The sequence below is a fragment of the Panthera onca genome, chromosome B1 (assembly GCF_046562875.1).
Source record: "Panthera onca isolate mPanOnc1 chromosome B1, mPanOnc1 haplotype 2, whole genome shotgun sequence".
In the NCBI taxonomy this organism is placed as follows: domain Eukaryota; kingdom Metazoa; phylum Chordata; class Mammalia; order Carnivora; family Felidae; genus Panthera; species Panthera onca.
In genome coordinates this window covers 164,815,985-164,836,835 of record NC_138342.1, presented here as the reverse complement: position 1 = coordinate 164,836,835, position 20,851 = coordinate 164,815,985, and the positions used below count along the sequence as shown (strand labels likewise).

At 37.4% G+C, this 20,851-nt stretch overlaps 1 protein-coding gene across 1 annotated transcript; it reads left to right on the top strand.

The window, feature by feature from the left end:
- The first annotated feature begins 134 nt into the window (after positions 1-134).
- THAP1 (THAP domain containing 1) lies at positions 135-13,344 on the top strand. Its single transcript, XM_060653416.2, has 3 exons — positions 135-247; positions 3,867-4,062; positions 9,245-13,344. The coding sequence occupies exons 1-3, from the start codon at positions 177-179 to the stop codon at positions 9,617-9,619; spliced, it is 642 nt and encodes a 213-aa protein (XP_060509399.1). The 5' UTR covers positions 135-176; the 3' UTR covers positions 9,620-13,344.
- Positions 13,345-20,851: the final 7,507 nt, after the last annotated feature.

Genomic DNA, 20,851 nt, shown 5'->3' with positions numbered 1-20,851 from the left:
TCTGCTAATGCAAACAACAAAACGGGCACATTAGTCAACCCGAGAGAGGTTATCATCACTGTATCTGGTGACCAAAGCTACACAAGAAGCGAGGGTGTCAAAGCCCAGCGTGGCGACACTGATAGCTTCTCCTGCCTGCTGGAGCGGCAGAAGTGAAGTGACTGAAAACCGGAAGGATGGTGCAGTCCTGTTCCGCCTACGGCTGCAAGAACCGATATGATAAGGATAAGCCCGTTTCTTTCCACAAGTAAGTACTCTGCGCCTCTCGCGGGGCTGGCCCCAGCTGGGGCTGGGGGCGCGCGGCCGGTTAGGCTCGGGGGCGGAGCCGGGCGCGTGTCCGCGCGAGACTAATAAGGGGGGCGGGGCAGGGGCGGGGCACGACCGGATCTTCCTCACAGTCCGTCTCGGCCGCGAGCGGTGGGTGTGCCCGCCTCTGGTAGAAGTTCATGCAATGTCGCCCTGGGCTGCGCGTTCTCGGCGCAGGTCGCCGTGGGGACCGTTTCTCGCGCTCCAGGGTTGGAACCCACATGTGAGGTTCGCCCGCCTCCTGCGGTTGGAGTGTTCGGGACCTCGGAGCTATATCTCACGGCCCAGCGCAAGTCGTGAGGTCCTCCAAGCCGAGAGGCATCTGGATTTCACTCCTGGGATAATAGAGAAACCAGGTGGTAATAACGCCTTAGAAGTAAATTTGAAATAGAAACAAAAACCTTTAAAATCCCTAAGTCACTCTTTTTCGTTCTTGCTGTGGATGGGAGGCCGGCATCACAGAAATTAAAGATTGATTTTGGCCAGAATTTCAGGGAGGATGTCTTCACCCAGTTTCTAGGAACTAACTTTTAAGGACCCTTAAGTTTTAGAGAAAGCTTCTGGTACTACCAGGATGAATACTTAATGTTTTCAGCGGACAATAACGATAACTTGGACAATAATAACACAGATCATAATGAAGTGTCATAATAAAGGTCAATATGCGTTCTTATGGGCACCTATAGGAAGCCCTTGGAAAAGAACCTGCCCCACAACTTTCAGGGCTGTTTTATCCAAAAGCGCTGCAGTTAGAGGCCTAGAGGGGAAAATGTTCTTTTGAAAATACGAAGAGAAAACTGCAAAATGGAAACGACTTACTGATAATCAGATGCCTGCAAAATGTGACACGATGGTATTTTTATTCGGCCAAATACAAATTTTATTACATTTACATTACTTTGTTTTGCGAAAATTCTCCACTCTTAATAGATGGTAGCTAAGAAACTAGAACCAGTGGTCAATTATAGGAATTATTCATAGGTAAATAATTACAAAAGCAAAATTAAGTATTCCTTCAGTTTTTGGTGGGATTCGTTTTGTGTTTAACAGAGCGTAGATGCATTTTTATGTTTCGTATGAGAGGGACCCTATAGAAATGAGTGCTTTGCAGCATAGAAAGATCTTGAGTGTTGATGTACCACCACTACCAACACCCCTGGCCCCCCACCTCCAGGAGGAGCTAGAACACCAACACTTGCAAGATTTACTTCAGTATATCCTGGTATTACTTAATTGATTTATTGGAATTTCTGAAAGCTGATGAATTGACTTCCAGTTCTTTGAAAGTGTTGGAATAAGTCAGAAGATGGTGACATGGTTACATACAGTTTGTTCCCCGCAACCACATTTCTAATTTATGCCAAACACTGCAAGCTGCTGGGGTTTACAAGGCTAAGTAAGACAAAGTCCTCTTAATATGCAAGGAATCTAAAATCTAAAGAAATCTAAAAATATGGAAAATCTTTCATTGGTACTGGAAACTAAGGATGGCATTCACACATCAGAAATAGTTTCTTCTGGCTGTCAAACAATTGATTGAATCAGAAGAAGGGCTGATCTGCCTCCCATTCTTACCTATAAAGAACGGTTTTTTGAGAGTAGATGGGAATACCTTGACAGAATCTCATAAACAGCCTGAGCATTGTAGTCCTTGAGACAGGAGGCCCAAGGTGCTGAATTGTACCAGTAATTGCTACCATAGTTTGTATTTCTGTAGGCCATTTCCAGCAGGATCTTCTAGGAGTACTTATTTTCCCGGTTTCTACACAGTGGCCCAGTGGCAGCAACTATGCTGGGCGAAGAGAAGAACTGTCCCAGGATTGGTTAGGTCTTCAGAATATAGCAGAGTCAGGCTGTAGCATACCTTACATGGAAGAGAAACTGGAACATATAGTTGAAACATCTTTTGGCTTCTTTCCAGTCTCCCCAGTTCACTAAATACTTGACTTGGAAAAGTAAAATCACAATAAATTTAAACTCTTCTTAACCCCCCTTATTTGGGCCTAAGAGACATATTCCAGTTGAGTTCAAGGTAAATTCAGATAAATAATATTCGTATGCTGGAATTAAAAACAAATTGGAAGACTAAAATAAATACAAATTTTAAAAATTAAAAAATAAAGACTTCCCAAACCTGGGGAGAAACTTTGATATCCAAGTTCATGACACTAATAGACCACCCCATTTCAGTTCCAGTCTTCTCCAAACGCATACATACATACGTACATACATACATACATACATAAAATATTGTATTTATCATTAGGATTTGACTATGATTTGATTAATTCATTATGTCAGACTGATCCTAAGAGAACTAGAACCTTTTTTGCAGTATGTAGATATAAACATGCAATTTTATTTTTATTGGTTAAAAAAATTAATAACAAATTCACCCCATAGTATGTATTTTACTTGAAACTCTTAGTGTCTTTGACATAAAAAGTTAAACATTAATAAGAGAGGAGCTACATGATTTATCTTTGTGTATTTAGATGTGTGTGTAATATCTGTATCAATTAGTGAAAGTCATTTACTGTAATGGAGAGAGACAAGCAATATTACTACATATTTCTCTCGACCCCCGACCTCCCATCATCTCCTCCTCCCATTGCATGGCTAACTTTTAATATGCATCTTTTTACATTTTGTAAATTTTTATCAGCCTATCTTGTTCAAATTGTATACATCATTGTATCTGACATTCTCGTAATTACTCTGTGATCAAAAGATTCCTATAAAAAATACTGCTTTTTGGGGGCGCCTGGGTGGCTCAGTTGATTAAACGTGTGACTTTGGCTCAGGGCATGATCTCGCATGTCACGAGTTTGAGCCCCGAGTCTGCGCCCCGCGTCGGGCTCTGTGCTGACAGCTCAGAGCCTGGAGCATGCTTCAGATTCTGTGTCTGCCTCTCTGTCCCTTCCCAACTCATGCTCGCTCTCTCTCTCTCTCTCTCTCTCTCTCTGTCAAAAACAAATAAAAACATTAAAAAAAATTCTTTTTAAAGCAGTATTTCTTTTTGTTTTTAATTTTTTAAAATGCTTATTTATTTTTGAGAGAGAGAGAGAGATAGAATGAGAGCAGGGAAGGGGCAGAGAGAGAGGAAGACAGAATCTGAGGCAGGCTCCAGGCTCTGAGCTGTCAGCAAAGAGCCCGACACTGGGCTCGAACTCCCTAACCCTAAGATCATGACCTGAGCCAAAGTCAGGTGCTTAACCCACTGAGCCACCCAGGCAACCCTAACAAATACTGCTTTTAAAAAAAACAAAAATTCCATGCTGGGAGGGGTGGTTTACATCCCACATTAGTGGATGGTCACTTTATTTATAGGATCTTTAAAACAAATACATTCTTAACTAAGGTGAATAAAAGCACAACTAAAAACTGTCAAAAAAAAAAAAAAAGAAAAGAAAAGATAGCAGAGCTAGTGTTTTAATCAAATACCCCTTAGTTTGTTAATGCCAATGTAAGATAGTTTTTTTCTAAGCAGGAAAGTCTAGATGTGCCTTTTTTTTTCTTTTAAAATAAAGTCAGAGAACTGAATTATCTCTTCTTCTTAGGTTTCCTCTTACAAGACCCAGTCTTTGTAAAAAATGGGAGGCAGCTGTCAGAAGAAAAAACTTTAAACCCACCAAGTATAGCAGTATTTGTTCAGAACACTTTACTCCAGACTGCTTTAAGAGGGAGTGCAACAACAAGTTGCTGAAAGAGAATGCAGTGCCCACGATATTTCTCTGTACTGAGCCACATGACAAGGTAATATGTGTTTTAAAATACTGGGTTTTCTATTTATAAAATTAATTTGTTTTTATTGTGGAAAATTCAGATCAGTGTTAAGAAAATAAATGTTACCTGGAAGCCATCACTTGTACATAACCACTGTTAACAACGATATACTATTTAAAAATACAAAATGCAGTTTATTAAAAGTTAAACATCCTCACACTAAGAAAGTCAATTTAGTTTTGTAACTTACTTGAAGATCACTTTCTACCCCTGCATATATGTTAATAAGTTTTGGGTTTCCTTTATCAGTGACAGTTTAGTTTCAAAGTTTTTCCCCCTCAGTTTTAAGTGCTTAGTATTTTATTAAATCTCACCAATCATTCTTTCTCTTTCTTGCATCCCATTTCTTTTTTTTTTTTAATTTTTTTTTTTTCAACGTTTTTTATTTATTTTTGGGACAGAGAGAGACAGAGCATGAACGGGGGAGGGGCAGAGAGAGAGGGAGACACAGAATCGGAAACAGGCTCCAGGCTCCGAGCCATCAGCCCAGAGCCTGATGCGGGGCTCGAACTCACGGACCGCGAGATCGTGACCTGGCTGAAGTCGGACGCTTAACCGACTGCGCCACCCAGGCGCCCCTCTTGCATCCCATTTCTACTCCAGGTGGAAAAGTGTTATTATTAGAACTTAAATTTTTTTCTTATTTTAGAATATTTCCATATCAAGGATTTACAAAACTCTAATATTCTTTTGTTTTTAATCCAAGTGTAGTTGACACATGATGTTACATTAGTTTCAGATGTAAGCATACTAAATAGACTGATCTATATATTATGCTACACTCACCACAAGTGTAACTACCATCTGTCACCATATAAGGCTATTAAAATACCACTGACCATTGTCCCTATGCTGTACCTTTCATACTTGCGACTTGTTCATTCCATAACTGGAAACCTCTATCTCCCCACTCCCCTCTACCCTTTTGCCCATCCCCCCATCCCCTCTGCTCAGGCAGCCATCACTTTGTTCTCTGTATTTATGGATCTGTTTCTGCTTTTTTGTTTGTTTTTTTTCATTTGTTTTTTAGATTTCACATATAAGTGGAATCACATGGTATTTATCTTTATCTGAATTGTTTCAATTAGCATAATACCCTCTAGGTCCATGCATGTTGTCACAAAATGGCAAGATCTCATTCTTTTTTACAGTGAGTAATATTGTATTGTGCATATGTGTGCGTGGGTGTACATATATATGTATGTATAGATATATATGTAAACACACACAACATTTTCTGTATCCATTCATCTGTTAATGGACATTTGGGTTGCTTTCATATCTGGGCTATTGTAAAAAAAAAATATGTTTATGCAGTAAACATAGGGGTGCATATATCTTTTCAAATTAGTGTTTTTATTTTCTTTGGGTAAATACCCAGTAGTGGAATTATTGGATCATATGGTAATTCTATTTTTAAGTTTTTGAGAAAATGCCATGCTGTTTTCCACAGTTGCTGCATCCGTTTTCATTCTCACCAACAGTACATAAGGGTTCCCTTTTCTCCACACTTATTATTTCTTGTCTTTTGATAATAGTCACTCTGGCAGATACAGTGATAACTCATTGTGGTTTTGATTTTCATTTCCCCGATGATTAGTGATGTTGGGCATCTTTCCATGTGTCTGTTGGCCATCTGTATGTCTTTGGAATACAGACATCCATATGTCTTTGGAAAATGTCTATTCATGTCCTCTGCCCATTTTTTAATTGGATTGTTTGTTTGGTGTTGTATAAGGTTTTTTTTTAATTCTTTTTTCTTTTTTTTTTTTTTTTTTAAGTTTATTTATGTATTTTGAGAGAGAAAAAGGGAGAGCACATGAGTGGGGAAAGGGCAGAAAGAGAATCCCAAGCAGGCTCCATACTGTCAGTGCAGAGCCTGACAGGCTCGATCCCACTGTGAGATCATGACCTAAGCCAAAATCAAGAGTCAGACGCTTAACCAGCTGAACCACTCAGATGCCCCTTGTATAAGTTCTTTATATATTGTGATTATTAGCTCCTTATCAGCTATATCATTTGCAGATATCTTTTCATATTCAGTAGGTTGCATTTTAATTTTGTTGGTGATTTCCTTCACTGTGCAGAAGCTTTTGGTTTAGTTCCAATTGTTTGTTTTGCTTTTGTTTCCCTTGCCTGAGGAGACGTATCTAGAAAAATGTTGCTGGGGCACCTAGGTGGTTAAATGTCTGACTTCGGCTCAGGTCATGATCTCACTGGTTGGTGAGTTCAAGCCCTGCGGCAGGCTCTGTGCTGGCAGCTCAGAGCCTGGATCCTGCTTCAGATTCTGTGTCGTCCCCCCCCCCCCCCGTCTCTCTGTCCCTCCCCCACTCTCTCTGTCTCTCTCTTTCTCTCAAAAATAAATAAACATAAAAATTAAAAAAAAAAAAAGAAAAATGTTGCTAAGGCTGATGTGAAAGAAACTACTGCCTATGTTTTCTTCTAGGATTTTTATAGTTTAAGGTCTCACACTTAGGTCTTTAATCCATTTTGAATTTAGTTTTGTGTATGGCATAAGAAAATGGTCTAGTTTCATTTTTTTTCATGTAACTGTGCAATTTCTCCAGCACCATTTATTGAAGAGTCTGTCTTTTCCCCATTATATATTCTTACTCTCTTTGTTGTAGATTAATTGACCATGTAATCATGGGTTTATTTCTGGGCTCTCTGTTCTTTTTTTTTTTTTTTTTTTTTTTCAACGTTTTTTATTTATTTTTGGGACAGAGAGAGACAGAGCATGAACGGGGGAGGGGCAGAGAGAGAGGGAGACACAGAATCGGAAACAGGCTCCAGGCTCCGAGCCATCGGCCCAGAGCCTGACGCGGGGCTCGAACTCACGGACCGCGAGATCGTGACCTGGCTGAAGTCGGAGGCTTAACCGACTGCGCCACCCAGGCGCCCCTGGGCTCTCTGTTCTGTTCCATTGATCAATGTGTCTGTTTTTGTGCCAGTACTGTACTGTTTTGATTACTACAGCTTTGTAGTATATCTTGAACACTGGGATTGTGATACCTCCTGCTTTGTTCTTTCTTAGGCATGCTTTGTTATTCAGGGTCTTTAGTGGTTCCATACAAATTCTAAGATTATTTGTTCTAGTTCTGTGAAAAATGCTGTCAGTATTTTCATAGGGATTGCATTGAGTCTGTAGATTGCTTTGGGTAGTATAAACATTGTAACAATGTTACTTCATCCAATCCATGAGAATGGTATATCTTCCCATTTATTTGCATCATCTTCAATTTGTTATATCAGTGTTTTATAGTTTTCAGAGTACAGGTCTTTCACCCTCTTGGTTAAATTACTTCCTAGATATTTAATTCTTTTTGGTGTAATTATAAATGGAATTGTTGTCTTAATTTCTCTTTCTGCTACTTGATTATTAGTGTATAGAAACGACCGATTTCATATATTAATTTTGTATTCTGCAACTTTACTGGATTCATTTATTATTCCTAGTAGTATTCTGTTGGAGTTTTTAGGGTTTCCTGTATGTATTATCATGTCATCTGCAAATAGTGACAATTTTACTTCTTTCTAATCAGTTTAGATGCCTTTTATTTTTCTTGCTTGATTGCAATGGCAAGCACTTCCAGTACTATGTTGAATGAAAGTAGCAAGAGTGGACATCTTGTCTTGTTTCTGATCTTGGAGGAAAAGCTCTCAGTTTTTCACCACTGAGTGTGATATCAACTGTATGTTTTTCATATATGGCCTTTATTATTTTGAAGTATGTTCCCTCTTTTTTTTTTTTTTAATTAACTTATTTATTTTGTGAGAGACAGAGTGAGTAGGGGAGGGGCAGAGAGAGGGAGAGAGAGACTCAAGCAGGTTCCACACTGTCAGCCTGGAGCCCAATGTGGGACTCAAACTCATGAACTGTGAGATCATGACCTGAGGTGAAACAAAGAGTTGGATGCTTAACCAGCTGACCCACCCAGTTGCCCTGAGGTATGTTCCCTCTAAAGCAACTTTATTGAGACTTTTTATCATGAATGGATATTGAATTTTGTCCAGTGCTGTTTTTGCATTTATGGAGATGATCATATGATTTTATTTTATTTTAGAGAGGGAGAGCATGAGCAGGGTGACAGGGACAGAGGGAGAGAGAGAGAGAGAGAGAGAGAGAGAGAGAAAGAATGAATCTTAAGCAGGCTCCACGCTCAGCACAGAGCCGGATGCAGGGCTTGATCCCGTGACCCTGGGATCATGACCTGAGCTGAAGTCAAGTCACACGCTCAACCAACTGAGCCACACAGGCACCCCTAAATGATCGTATGGGTTTATCCTTTATTTTGTTGATGTAGTGTTTCACATTGATTTATGAATATTGAACCATCCTTGCATCCCTGGAATAAATTCCACTTGATCTTGGTGAATGATCCTTTTAATGTATTATTGAATATTTAATGTATTATCTAATACGCTCATTTTATTGAGGATTTTTGCATCTGTGTTCATCAGGGATATTGTCCCTATAGTTTTCTTTTGTTGTAGTGTCTTTGATTTTGATATCAGGGCAATGCTGGCCTTATAGAATGTATTTGGAAGCTTTTCTTTCTCTTGTATTTTTTGGAATAGTTTGAGGAGAATAGATATTAACTCTTTAAGTATTTGATAGAATTCACCTGTGAAGCCATCTGGTCCTGGACTTTTGTCTTTTGGGAATTTTTTGATTACCTTTTCAATTTTGTCACTAATGATTGGTCTTTTCAGATTTTCTATTTCTTCTGATTTGTTCTTGGAAGGCTGTATGTTTCTGGAAACACATCTATTTCCTCTAGGTTGTCCAGTTTGTAAAAAGTCATTCTTAAATTCCACAGGTGGATTCATTTATTCATTTATTTATTTATGTATTTATGTATGTATTTATTTATTTATTTAATGTTGATTTATTTTTGAGAGAGAGAGAAGACAAAGCGTGTGTGGGGGAGGGGCAGAGAGACAGAGAGAGACAGAGAGTCTGAAGCAGGTTCCAGGCTCCCAGCTGCCAGCACAGAGCTCGTTGCAGGGCTCAAACCCACGAACCATAGATCATGACCTGAGCTGAATTCGGACGCTTAACCAACTGAGCCACCCAGGCACCCTGGGTAGATTCTTTTAAACTGTTATTTGTAGTTACTAAACTTGAACATACTCTTAATTATCGTTGTAGAAGGAAGATCTTCTGGAGCCACAAGAACAGCTTCCCCCGCCTCCTTTAACACCTCCCATTTCCCAGGTTGATGCTGCTATTGGATTACTAATGCCTCCCCTTCAGACCCCTGATAATCTCTCAGTTTTCTGTGACCACAACTATACTGTGGAGGATACAATGCACCAGAGAAAAAGGATTCATCAGCTAGAACAACAAGTTGAAAAACTCCGAAAGAAGCTTAAGACCGCACAGCAGCGATGCAGAAGACAAGAACGACAACTTGAAAAATTAAAGGAGGTTGTTCACTTCCAGAAGGAGAAGGACGACATATCAGAGAGAGGTTATGTGATTCTACCAAATGACTACTTTGAAATAGTTGAAGTGCCAGCATAAAAAAATGATATTTGTATTGGTTTTTAATGGGGCAAAACCACATACCTTCTTCTAGCCTATAAAGGAGTTTAATTTGAAAAAAATAACACTTGATTACTTGTATAAAAACAATTCAGAATATTTTTTTAAAAAAATAAATTAGATATATACTGTAAAATTGTAAATTTTTTGTTTGTAATTTCAGGGTTTTTACATTTTAACAAAATATCTTAAAAGTTATAATCTAACCTCAGAACTCCAATGTAAGTTGGTTTCAAATTGAGGAGTTTTGTTTTTTGAGTATTTATAGAAATGCAAAAATTGAAAGTAAAGTGAATGAGAACAGTACAGCAAGGATGATTTAAGTTTAAAATGTAAAATTAATGCAGTTTATTAAAAGAATTTAGTTACATTATAAATCAGAAGTATAAGTCAGATCACGGGACATAACTTCTCAGAATATATATATATTCTTATTCACATATTCTTATTTGTAAAGTCAGAAGATTTGTTTATCTTTCTTAATCACTTGTCAAAGATAAATTGACAAGTCAATACTTAAAAAAATTGCTTGTCTTCAGAGCATAAAATGAAGAATCATTCTATACCTAATCAATATTGTTACATAACTTTATAAAGGATGAATTTTTTAAAAAGTGGGTCCATCTTTTTTTTTTCCCACTGTCTAGCATTATTAAATTAGAAGTGTATTTCCAGTGGAAGAGACATTCTTCATTAAATAAAGTAAGCATTGTTGTTAATAAAGTAATAAAAATGGGGGCCTGATCCATAGTATGCCTTTTTCTTTCACTACCCCCAAGCTAAGGAGCATCTAGTTTCCAACTGTAGTTATATCCGTATCCAAATCTCTAATAAATGTGTTGTGTCAGTAGAGTTTGATTTGTACCGTAATAGGACTAATTGATGTTGGTCAAGTCTTCACATAAAAAAGGATTTCTTCACTTTTAACACAAGTTAGAAATTATATCCCATTTACTTAAATGAGTGATTTGTATTCCAGAGGAACTTAATGTGTAGTGTTTATTTTACTGAATGTTGAGATTTAAACACTGAAGTTTCTGTTCAAACTATGAGTTGTGTTCTGACTTTGTGAGAAGTTTTAGTTATATATTTGAAATGAAAATATGTTCTGATTAAACAAATACTGCCTTAGGAATTATCTACTTAGATTTACAATAACTGTTCCAATTATAATTATTTTATATTTAAAAGTATACTGAGATAGTTGAAGAGTAACAGGCCTTTTTAAGGCAGTATTAAAAATCTGAAACAATGACATTCAGAAGTGTCTTTTGTAGATGTGGATTCCAATGTAATTTACTACTGTCCTGCCAGTGGATAATACCGTGATTTTTTATGAACCAGTATTTCAAAAATAGAAAATTATGATCAAAAGATTACTTGACCTTATGTTGTCTGATAACATTTAGAACTAGCTCTAATGAATCAGAAGACTTTCTCTAGTTATTCATGAATCTCATCCCTGGTTTGGAAACCCACGAAATCTCCAAGTAGTTTGTTTTTACATTTCATCTCACTAGCAATTCCTGGAGGATATATGGGTAAACATCTTGCAAAGTATAAATCTATCTAAATTGTCACCTACATAAAAGGCAGTGTGTGTGGGTGTGTATGTGTGTATGTGTGTGTGTGTGTGTGTACGTGTGTATTCCCACAGTCAAGAATCCAACACTGAATTGTAAAAGTAGCGATCCTAATTACTTAGCATCTTACCATTATGATTTAACCTGGAGTTACATTCTTTTCCTAACAAACGTAAATCCCTATTTGGAGAGAACTGAGCAAGCAGCATGTATACCAACTGTTTGCATTTAAATAAATTACCATAGTTTAACATAGGGAGTTTGAGGTTACAAGTAGTTATTTCTGAATATGAGATGTAACATTTGGTGAATGCTTTCAAAATTCATTCTGTCTACTGTATTGTTTATTACATTGCCAAGTAAAGGAAAACTGGTCCTTAAAATAGGTCCTGTTCAAGTATAGTCAAACTCAGTCTGAAACAAATGGACAAAGTCTCAATCTGGAACAAACAGGGGGAAGACTCATGTGAACTGCAGCATATTCTGAAAGGTGACATTTAAGCACATACAGTAACATACTAAAATTTCCATCTATGTGTAATGACATAATCTGGTGATAATGGTGAGAAGAAATAACTTCTTGAATAGAACTGTTAGGAAAACTATAGACTCATAGAATTTTAGAATTAGAAGGGACTTAGACATGATTAAACACTAACCTAACCTCCAAACCCTACAGAAATCTGTTTGTAAAATATCCGTGATAAGTGGTCATCTATTCTGTTTAAGCAGTTATTCTTATTAGATTCTTTAAAATGGGCTTCTGGATTAGGAAAGAATTAGTTACCACTCTTTTTATACTTGTTTATAGTGGAAATACAAACTTCACTTTGAACTGCTGCATAGTTTGAACCATCACATTCCAAGTTAAAGAAGTTTTAAAATTTTGTAAAATAATTTAAATGTTTAGTAATTGTATACCTGTTCTGTGAACTAAAAATAATTCTGTTGTTGCAGTAAAGAAACAGCGGTGTTTAAAATTATTAGCAAAACTTTTACTTGGAAGTCCAAGTATGTAAGATTTTTTTTTCCTCTTTTTTAGAAGTGTAGTAGTAAGGGTGAAAGCAAATGAAAGTTTCATTTGATATGGGGTTTTCTGGTGAAATTAATATTCTCTGGCCATCTTTAGTTATTACAAAATTATACACACATACACATACTCAACACCTATGACTTTTATAAAGTCAGTGGTAAGCAACATAAATTAGTAAAAGTCCATATGATCTATAAAAAGAAAATTCCCGTTTATGTTCTACGATTTTTAAAAGACAGCCATCGATGAATAACAAAGAATCACAGCAGGCTTACAAATCTGCTTGGCTATTACTCTTCCTGATACTGGCAACCATGTGAATTTGATAACCAATGAATGAAGAGCATTGATGATGTTAACTGGTGTTTCTGGGCATTATGTTTTTATATTGTGCATTAAAATACAATTCTTGGTGTGATCAAAAAGCAAACAATGATTTACAAACAAGCAAAAAAGCAGTTATAATTATTGTACTTAAAATAACAGAAAAAGTTACAATTCCATGTCTTGATAACTTTTTTTTTTTTTTTTAACCTGGGATGTTGTTTTATTCTATTGGGATTTTTTTTCTGAATGATAAATATTTTTTAAGCTCAAAAAATATATTGGGAATTTTTATTCTTTTCTAAATTCATATTATTTAGTGTTTTGAGATTATTAAATTTTCATTTTTAAAATATCCTAAGGGATATGAATAAACTTCCTTTGCTTTAAACTGTTTTTCATGAGACAAACTGTACAATATTAATAAATAGACAAATGACTTCTGGACTGGCTACATGTTCACCCTAACTACCATGATTGGTTAAAAAAATTTTTTTAAACAACCATTTAAGTTCTCTGCATGTTGTCTTAGGGGCATACAGCAAATGAAGAAACATTCAAGAACATCTAAATCTCTGAAAGAGTGTTAAGAGTCTGTGGCATTGAGGCGCCTAGGTGGCTCAGTCGGTTAAGCGTCCAACTTTGGCCCAGGTCCTGATCTCAATGGTTTATGGGTTCGAACTGCATGTCAGGCTGTCTGCCATCCGTGCCAAGCCTGCTTCATATCCTGTCTCCCTCTCTCTTTCTCTCTCTCTCTCTCTCTCTCTCTCTCTCTCAAAAATAAACATTAAAAAAAGAGAATCTGTGGCATTTATGCCACAACTTATTCTTGCCCTAAACCACCTGTCCACCACCACTCTCACACACACAGCACAGTGCTACAGAACTCCATTCTGAGTGGATACAGCCAAGAAGACAATGGTCACTCTCCTCCCAGTACCCAATTAAGTCCTGTGGTATTTCCCAAGGGAGAGCAAGCAGCCAATATTTCTCATACACCCCTAGATCTGTGTTGCAAAGGCTAAACTACAGGTAAGTGCAGCCAAAAGGTCAGGACTCCCTCCACCCAGCTTCCACCCACAAGGTGGAACTTTACCCTAGGTGCAGCAGGCCAAGAGTACCAGGACTCTGATCACCTTCATCCTAGATGCTCATAGGGCAAGGTTTTCATGCCAGGAGAAGTAAGCCAAGAAGACCAGAAGCTACCATCCCAACTGAGTTCTGCTCATAAAGCAAGCATATCAATCCTAAAGAAGCAGATCATGTCATCTACTACCTGTAACTACAGTGGAGTAACATAGACTTTTTTCCCATGGGAGAGAAGGCCATAAGAAGAGAGCTCTGAAGCTCACCCCAAAAGAACTAATTTTATTTGGAAGAGTTTGGGGAAGTTCAAGACTAAGGGAACTCTCAAGGACAATGGAAAATTTAATGGTAAAAAAATTAGAGGCTAATAGCTCCACCAGAGTAATAAGCTGTTATTTTTAGGCTAGCTAATTTACCAGAGAGAACAGGGAAAGAAGAAGAGCCCTCCTGGGGTAATAACAAGCCTTGAAGACCAACCTCAAAACCTACCTTGCAAAAGGCCTGAATCTAAGTGGATCAGTCTACAGAGCAATATAAGCTCTAGGACATCTTCAAAAAGCCATTAACTGGCAGTTGGAACTAACATCTGAGTTTGGTACCAGCAAAGGCTAGATAGTTTAACAAAGAGATCAGGAAGATAGAGAAGGGCCTGTTAAAAGCTCTGTCACTCCAAGTGACAATGTTCATGCCCAAGGCTGCACTTTCTAAGAAATGAAATCAGAGACTTCACCCTGGAGAGGAAATAAACTTCACTAATAACTCAAATAATTTAAAAAAAAAAAAAAAAAAATCCAAGCCTGGGAGGGGGTGGTGGGTGGGTCAAGGTCCAAAGATCCTACAACAGTTATAATCTAAAATGTTGTGTTGTTTTTTTTTTTTAGTTTTTAAAATTTATTTCGTTAGAGAGAGAGTGGGGGAGAGGGACAGAGGGAGAGAAAATCCCAAGTAGGCTCCATGCTGTCAGCACGGAGCCCAACATGAGGCTTGATCTCAAACCATAAGGGGATTGATCTCAAACCATGAGATGATGACTGGGGCCAAAATCTAGAGTTGGACACTTAACCAACAGAGCCACCCAGGCACCCCTAAAATGTCCAGTTATAAAAAAGAAGTTATGAGATATGCAAAGAAACAGGGTAGTTTCTTACATGGGGAGGGGTTTGGGCAGGGAGCAAGCAAGAGAAACAGAGGGGCAGATATCAGAATTAACAAAGACTTCAAAGCAGCCATTATAAATAAGCTATATAAATATTAGTTCCAAAGAACTAATGGAAACCATGCTTAAAGAAATGAGGGAATGATGACAATATCTCATCAAAAATAAAATATCAAGGAGATATAATTTTGTTTTTAAAGGATATTCTGGAGTTTTAAAGTACAATAATCAAAAAAATTGCTAGAGAAGCATAACATTTCTGTGTTTTAAAGATTTTATTTTTAAGTAATCTCTACACTCAATGTGGGGCTCAAAGTCACAACCCCAAGATCAAGAGTCACACAATCCCCCAACTGAGCCAGCCAGGAGCCCTGAGAAGCTCAACAATTGTTTGAACTTGCAGAAGAAATATCAATGAACTTGAAGATAGATCAAGAGACAGAGACAAAATGGAATAGAGAAAATAAACAGAGGCTCAGAGAAACATAATACCTCTATTTTTTTAATATATGTATTTTTAACATATTTTTTAATGTTTTTATTTTTGAGAGATAGAGCATCAGTGGGGGAGGAGCAGAGAGCAAGAAGGAGATACAGAATTTGAAGCAGGCTCTGAGCTGTCAGCCCAGAGTGTAATGCAGGTCTCCAACTTGTGAATCACAAGATCACGACCTGAGCTGAAAGTTGGGACACTCAACTGACTGAGTCACCCAGAAGCCCCAAGAGAAAAATAATACATCTAAACTCATCAATATATGCATAATGGAAGTACCAGAAGAAGGGAGAGTAGAATAGAAATGACAGGGAGAGGGAGAAAGGAGCAGAAAAATATTTGAAGAGGAGTGCCTAGCTGGCTTAGTTGAAATATGAATCTACAAATTCAAGAAGCTCACCAAGTACTAAGGAAGATAAAGAGATTCATACCCAGACATATCATAGTAAAGTTATCAAGATCAAAACCAGAGAAAAATGACATTATATGCAAGGGAACCCTAATAAGATTAACATCTGATTTCTCATCAGAAATAATGAAGACCAGGGGGCAGTGAGATGACATTCAAAGTCCTGAAAGAAAAACTTGTTAACCAAGAATATTATATGTAGCAAAACTATCAAAAATGAAGGAGGTTTCTAAGAAGGTGCAATAGAAACCACCAGGAAATATGTCTCCTTACCTAGGCCACGCTGGCACTGACATAATCTATCTGATATAAATATTTGGAACTCCGGAATCTATTGAGGGCCTGCAACTTCCAGAAGAAAGTTTGGATGGTAAACTGTGGTTAATATCAGTCAATTTCAACTATTAGCTCAGTGGCAAGGACCCATTTACCACCCCCAGCCCAATGCAGGCAGTGGAGGAGTTGCCGGAGAAATTTGTATTCAGCTGGTGAGACCTATGATGAACGATAAGGATCCTGTCCTCCAAATATCAGAGATCTGTGTTCTAAAAGGTGACTACTATTTTTATCCTAAAGGTGAAAACACAGAATAGGCAGTCATTGTTGCATCCCCCTCACTCTCCAAGCCCTCTCCTCTGACCTAAGTGACTTTAGGGAATTTAAAATGCTGGTACCTTCCCCTCCCTACTTCATTTTTTCCCCTCCCCTTTGGGGGCCGAGGCATTAAAACATCCACACAATTAGTCATTGTGCATACTCAGGGGAAAATAAAATCTTGGGGAAGACCTGAGAAGATGTTAAGTTCACACTTTATGCTGACCCTTGGTAGAGTCTTAGTAGATAGGCTAAAGCAATAAAAAACAACAACAACAATAACAACAACAACAACAAAAGTAAAACAAAACCCAGCAAACCCTGAGGAGGGGAGAAAATCAGATTTCCTCAGTTGCCACATTATTAGATTCAAATTTCCAGTTTTCAACAAAGGAGTCATAAAGCATACCAAAAAAAAGGGAACATATGACCCATTCAAAGGAAGAAAATAAATCGAAAGCAAATTCCTGAGAAAGAACAGTTGGCAGACCTACTAGACAACTTTACTATTAAAACAACTTTAATAAAGATGTGAGCTCAAGAACTAAAGAAAGACATGGAGAAAGTCAAGAAAATGATGTATGAACAAAATAGAGACAGAAAGCAAAAAAGGAATTAAAAAGAAATTTTGGATCTGAAAAGAAACAGAAGTGAGAAATTCACTAGAGAGGTTCAGAGGCAGATTTGAACAGGCAAAAGAATCAACAAACATGAAGCCTGGGAAATTCAAATTGTTGAATCTGAAGAAGAGAAAGAAAAAAGATAGGAAAAAAGTGAACAGAACCTAAGAGACATGTGGGACAGAAATTAGTAGACCAACATGTGCATCGTGGGAGTCCCAGAAGGAGAAAAGAGAGAGGAAGTTTGGAGAGAGTATTTGAGGAAACGATGGTTGAAAATTCCAAGTTTGATGAAAGACATGAATATAAATACCCAGGAAAGTCAACAAACTCCAAATAGGACAAACTCAAAAAGACTCATAGTAAGACACATTATAATCAAATTGTCAAGAGACAAAGAGAATACTGAAGGCAGCAGGAGAGACGTTAATCACTGCATATAAGGAATCCTCAATAAATTATCAGCAGATTTCTCAGGTGAAGCTTTAGTGGCCAGAAGGCAGTGGGCTGATAAATTCGAAGTGCTAAAAGAAAAAACAAAAACAAAAACAAAAATCACCTGTAAATAAGAATTATGCAGCTGGCAAAATTGTCTTCCAAAAGTGAGAAAGAAATTATGACACTCCCAGATAAACAAAAGCTGAGGGACTTCATTACTGCTAGTCCTGCCTGCAAGAAATGCTGAAAACATAAAAAAACAAAAACAAAAACAAAAAAAAAACAATTAGCGAAAAAGATGGTATTGTAACTTTGGCTTGTAATTCCACATGTTGTTTTCCACATAATTTAAGAGACTAATACATTAACAAAAGTATTAGTTTATGTTTTTACTCACACAGTGTAATTTTGTGACATCAATATTGAAAGGTATAGGAATGAAGCAGTAAAGGAGCAGTTTTTCTATGTCACTGAAGTTAAAATAGTATAAATTAAAATTATAGTGTTATAACTTTAAGATGTGAAATGTAATCACCATGGTAACTGCAAAGAAAATAGTTAAATCATACACACAAAAGGAAATGAGAAAGGAATTTGAATATTTCACTATAAAAAAATTCAGTGTAACACAAAAGACAATAGTACAAGAAACAGACAAAAAAAGCTATAAAGCATATTGAAATTAAGTAGCTAAATGACAAAAGTAAGTCCCTCCTTATCAGTAATTACCTTTTTTTTTTAATGTTTATTTATTTGGAGAGAGAGAGAGAGAGAGACAGAGCATGAGCAGTGGAGTGGCAAAGAGGGAGACACAGAATCTGAAGCAGACTCCAGGCTCTGAGCTGTCAACACAGAACCTGACATGGGGCTCGAACCCACAAACAGCCAGATCATGACCTGAGCCCAAGTCAGCTGCTTAGCCTACTGAGCCACCCAGGTGCCCCTATCAGTAATTACTTTAAAAGTAAATGGAATAACTCTCCAATCAAAAGACAGAGATTGACAGAATGGATTAAAAAACAAACAAACAAGGGTGCCTGGGTGGCTCAGTCAGTTAAGAATCCACTTCGGCTCAGGTCATGATCTTGCCGTTCATTGGTTCTAGCCTCAAGTCAGGCTGTGTGCAGACAGCTCAGAGCCTGGACCCCGCTTCAGATTCTGTGTCTCCCTCTCTCTCTGCCCCTTCCTACTCACACTCTGTATCTCTCTCTCTCTCAAAAATAAACATTAAAAAAAAAAATTAAAAAACAATCAGGAGCACCTGGGTGGCTCAGTCGGTTAAGTATCCAACTTGGGCTCAGGTCATGATCTCACAGTTTATAGGTTCGAGCCCTGCATCAGGCTCTATGGTGACAGCTCAGAGCCTGGAGCCTGCTTTGGATTCTGTCTCCCTCGTTCTCTGCCCCTCCCCGACTCACACTCTGTCTCTCAAAATAAATAAAGGTTAAAAAAATTTTTTTAAACAAACAAACATGATCAAACTATATGCTTGTCCCTAAGAGACTCACTTTAGATTCAAAGACCCAAATAGGTTAAACATGAAAGGATGGGAGAAAGAGAGTCACTACAAACAGTAACCAAAAGAAAGCAAGGGTGGCTATCAGACAAAATAAGCTTTGGATAAAAAAGTTCACAAGAGACAAAAAAGAACATTTTATCTTAACAAAAGTTTCAACACAGCAATAAGATATATAACAATTATAAACATTCAAATACCTATTAATAGACTACCAAAATAGAAAAATTTGGCACAACTGAAAGGAGAAATAGTTCTACAAAAATGAAGATAAAGTAAAAAGATTCTCAGGTAAACAAAAACTGAATCTGTTGCTAGCCAACCCACCTTAAAATAAATACCAGAAGAAGCTTTTCACACTGAAAGCAAATGACACCCAACAGTAATTTGAATAATAAAAAGATTGCCAGTAAAGGTAATAGTGTAATCATAAAAGACAATGTAATTGCATTTTTCACTCTGATTTAAAAAGCAATTGCATAGGGGCACCTGGGTGGCTCATTCGGTTGAGCATCTGACACCGGCTCAGGTCATGATCTCGAGGTCCATGAGTTCAAGCCACTTGTCGAGCTCAGTGCTCTGAGCCTGCTTCAGATTCTGTGTCTCCCTCTCTCTCTGACCCTCCCCGTTCATGCTATGTCTCTCTCTTTCTCAAAAATAAACGTTAAGGGGCGCCTGGGTGGCGCAGTCGGTTAAGCGTCCGACTTCAGCCAGGTCACGATCTCGCGGTCCGTGAGTTCGAGCCCCGCGTCAGGCTCTGTGCTGACGGCTCGGAGCCTGGAGCCTGTTTCCGATTCTGTGTCTCCCTCTCTCTCTGCCCCTCCCCCGTTCATGCTCTGTCTCTCTCTGTCCCAAAAATAAATAAAAAAACGTTGAAAAAAAAAAAATAAAATAAACGTTAAAAAAAAATTGCATAAATCTATGTGTACAATTGTTAGCCTATAACATAGAGAAATGTAATCAATTTTACAATAAGAAGTGGGTGGGAAGAAAGCTATACTGAAGTAAGGAAATAACCAGATGGTAACTTGAATCTATAAGAAGACATGTAGAGAAACAGAAATGATAACTAAAAGGTTAATAAACTGTAAATATACACTTGCTCTCCTTTTTTCTCTCAGCTTTCTTTGAAGATATAAAATTATATATACATTTTAGTAATTATAAAAATATATTGTTGGGTTTGTAACATATATAGAGGTAATATGCATAATAATAGACAAATGGGAGAAGAGGTAATAGAGCTACATAAAAGTAATGCTTCTATATCTCACTGGAATTAAGTTGGTATACCTTTGAAGTAAATTATGATAAATTAAGATGTATATGGCAAGCCCTATAGCAACCAATAAGAAAATAACTCCAAAGTGTAGAGGGGAGAATCATTAAAGGAATTAAAACTTTAAATGAGACACCTTCACTTCATGCAAAAGAAAGCAATAAAGGAGGAATAGAGAAAAAATACTTGAGACATATAGAAAACAAAAATAAAAATGCCAGACATAAATCCAGCTATATCAGTAATAGCATTAAATGTGAATAGATTAAGCTATCCAATCACAACGCAGAGATTGTCAGACTAGATAAGAAAAACAAGCTCCAACCATATGCTGTCTACAAGAGACACAGTTAACATTAAAGATAAAAATAGGTTACTGAGAACAAACTGAGGGCTGATGGGGGGTGGGAGGGAGGGGAGGGTGGGTGATGGGTATTGAGGAGGGCACCTTTTGGGATGAGCACTGGGTGTTGTATGGAAACCAATTTGACAATAAATTTCATATTTAAAAAAATAAGTAAATAAATAAACATTAAAAAATGTAAAAAAAAAAAAAAAAGATAAAAATAGGTTGAAAGTAAAAAGATGGAAATGACATACCAGGCAGACAGCAACCACAGCAGAGCTGCAGTGGCTATGCTAATATTAGACAAAACAGAAAATGTGTATTATATATATAT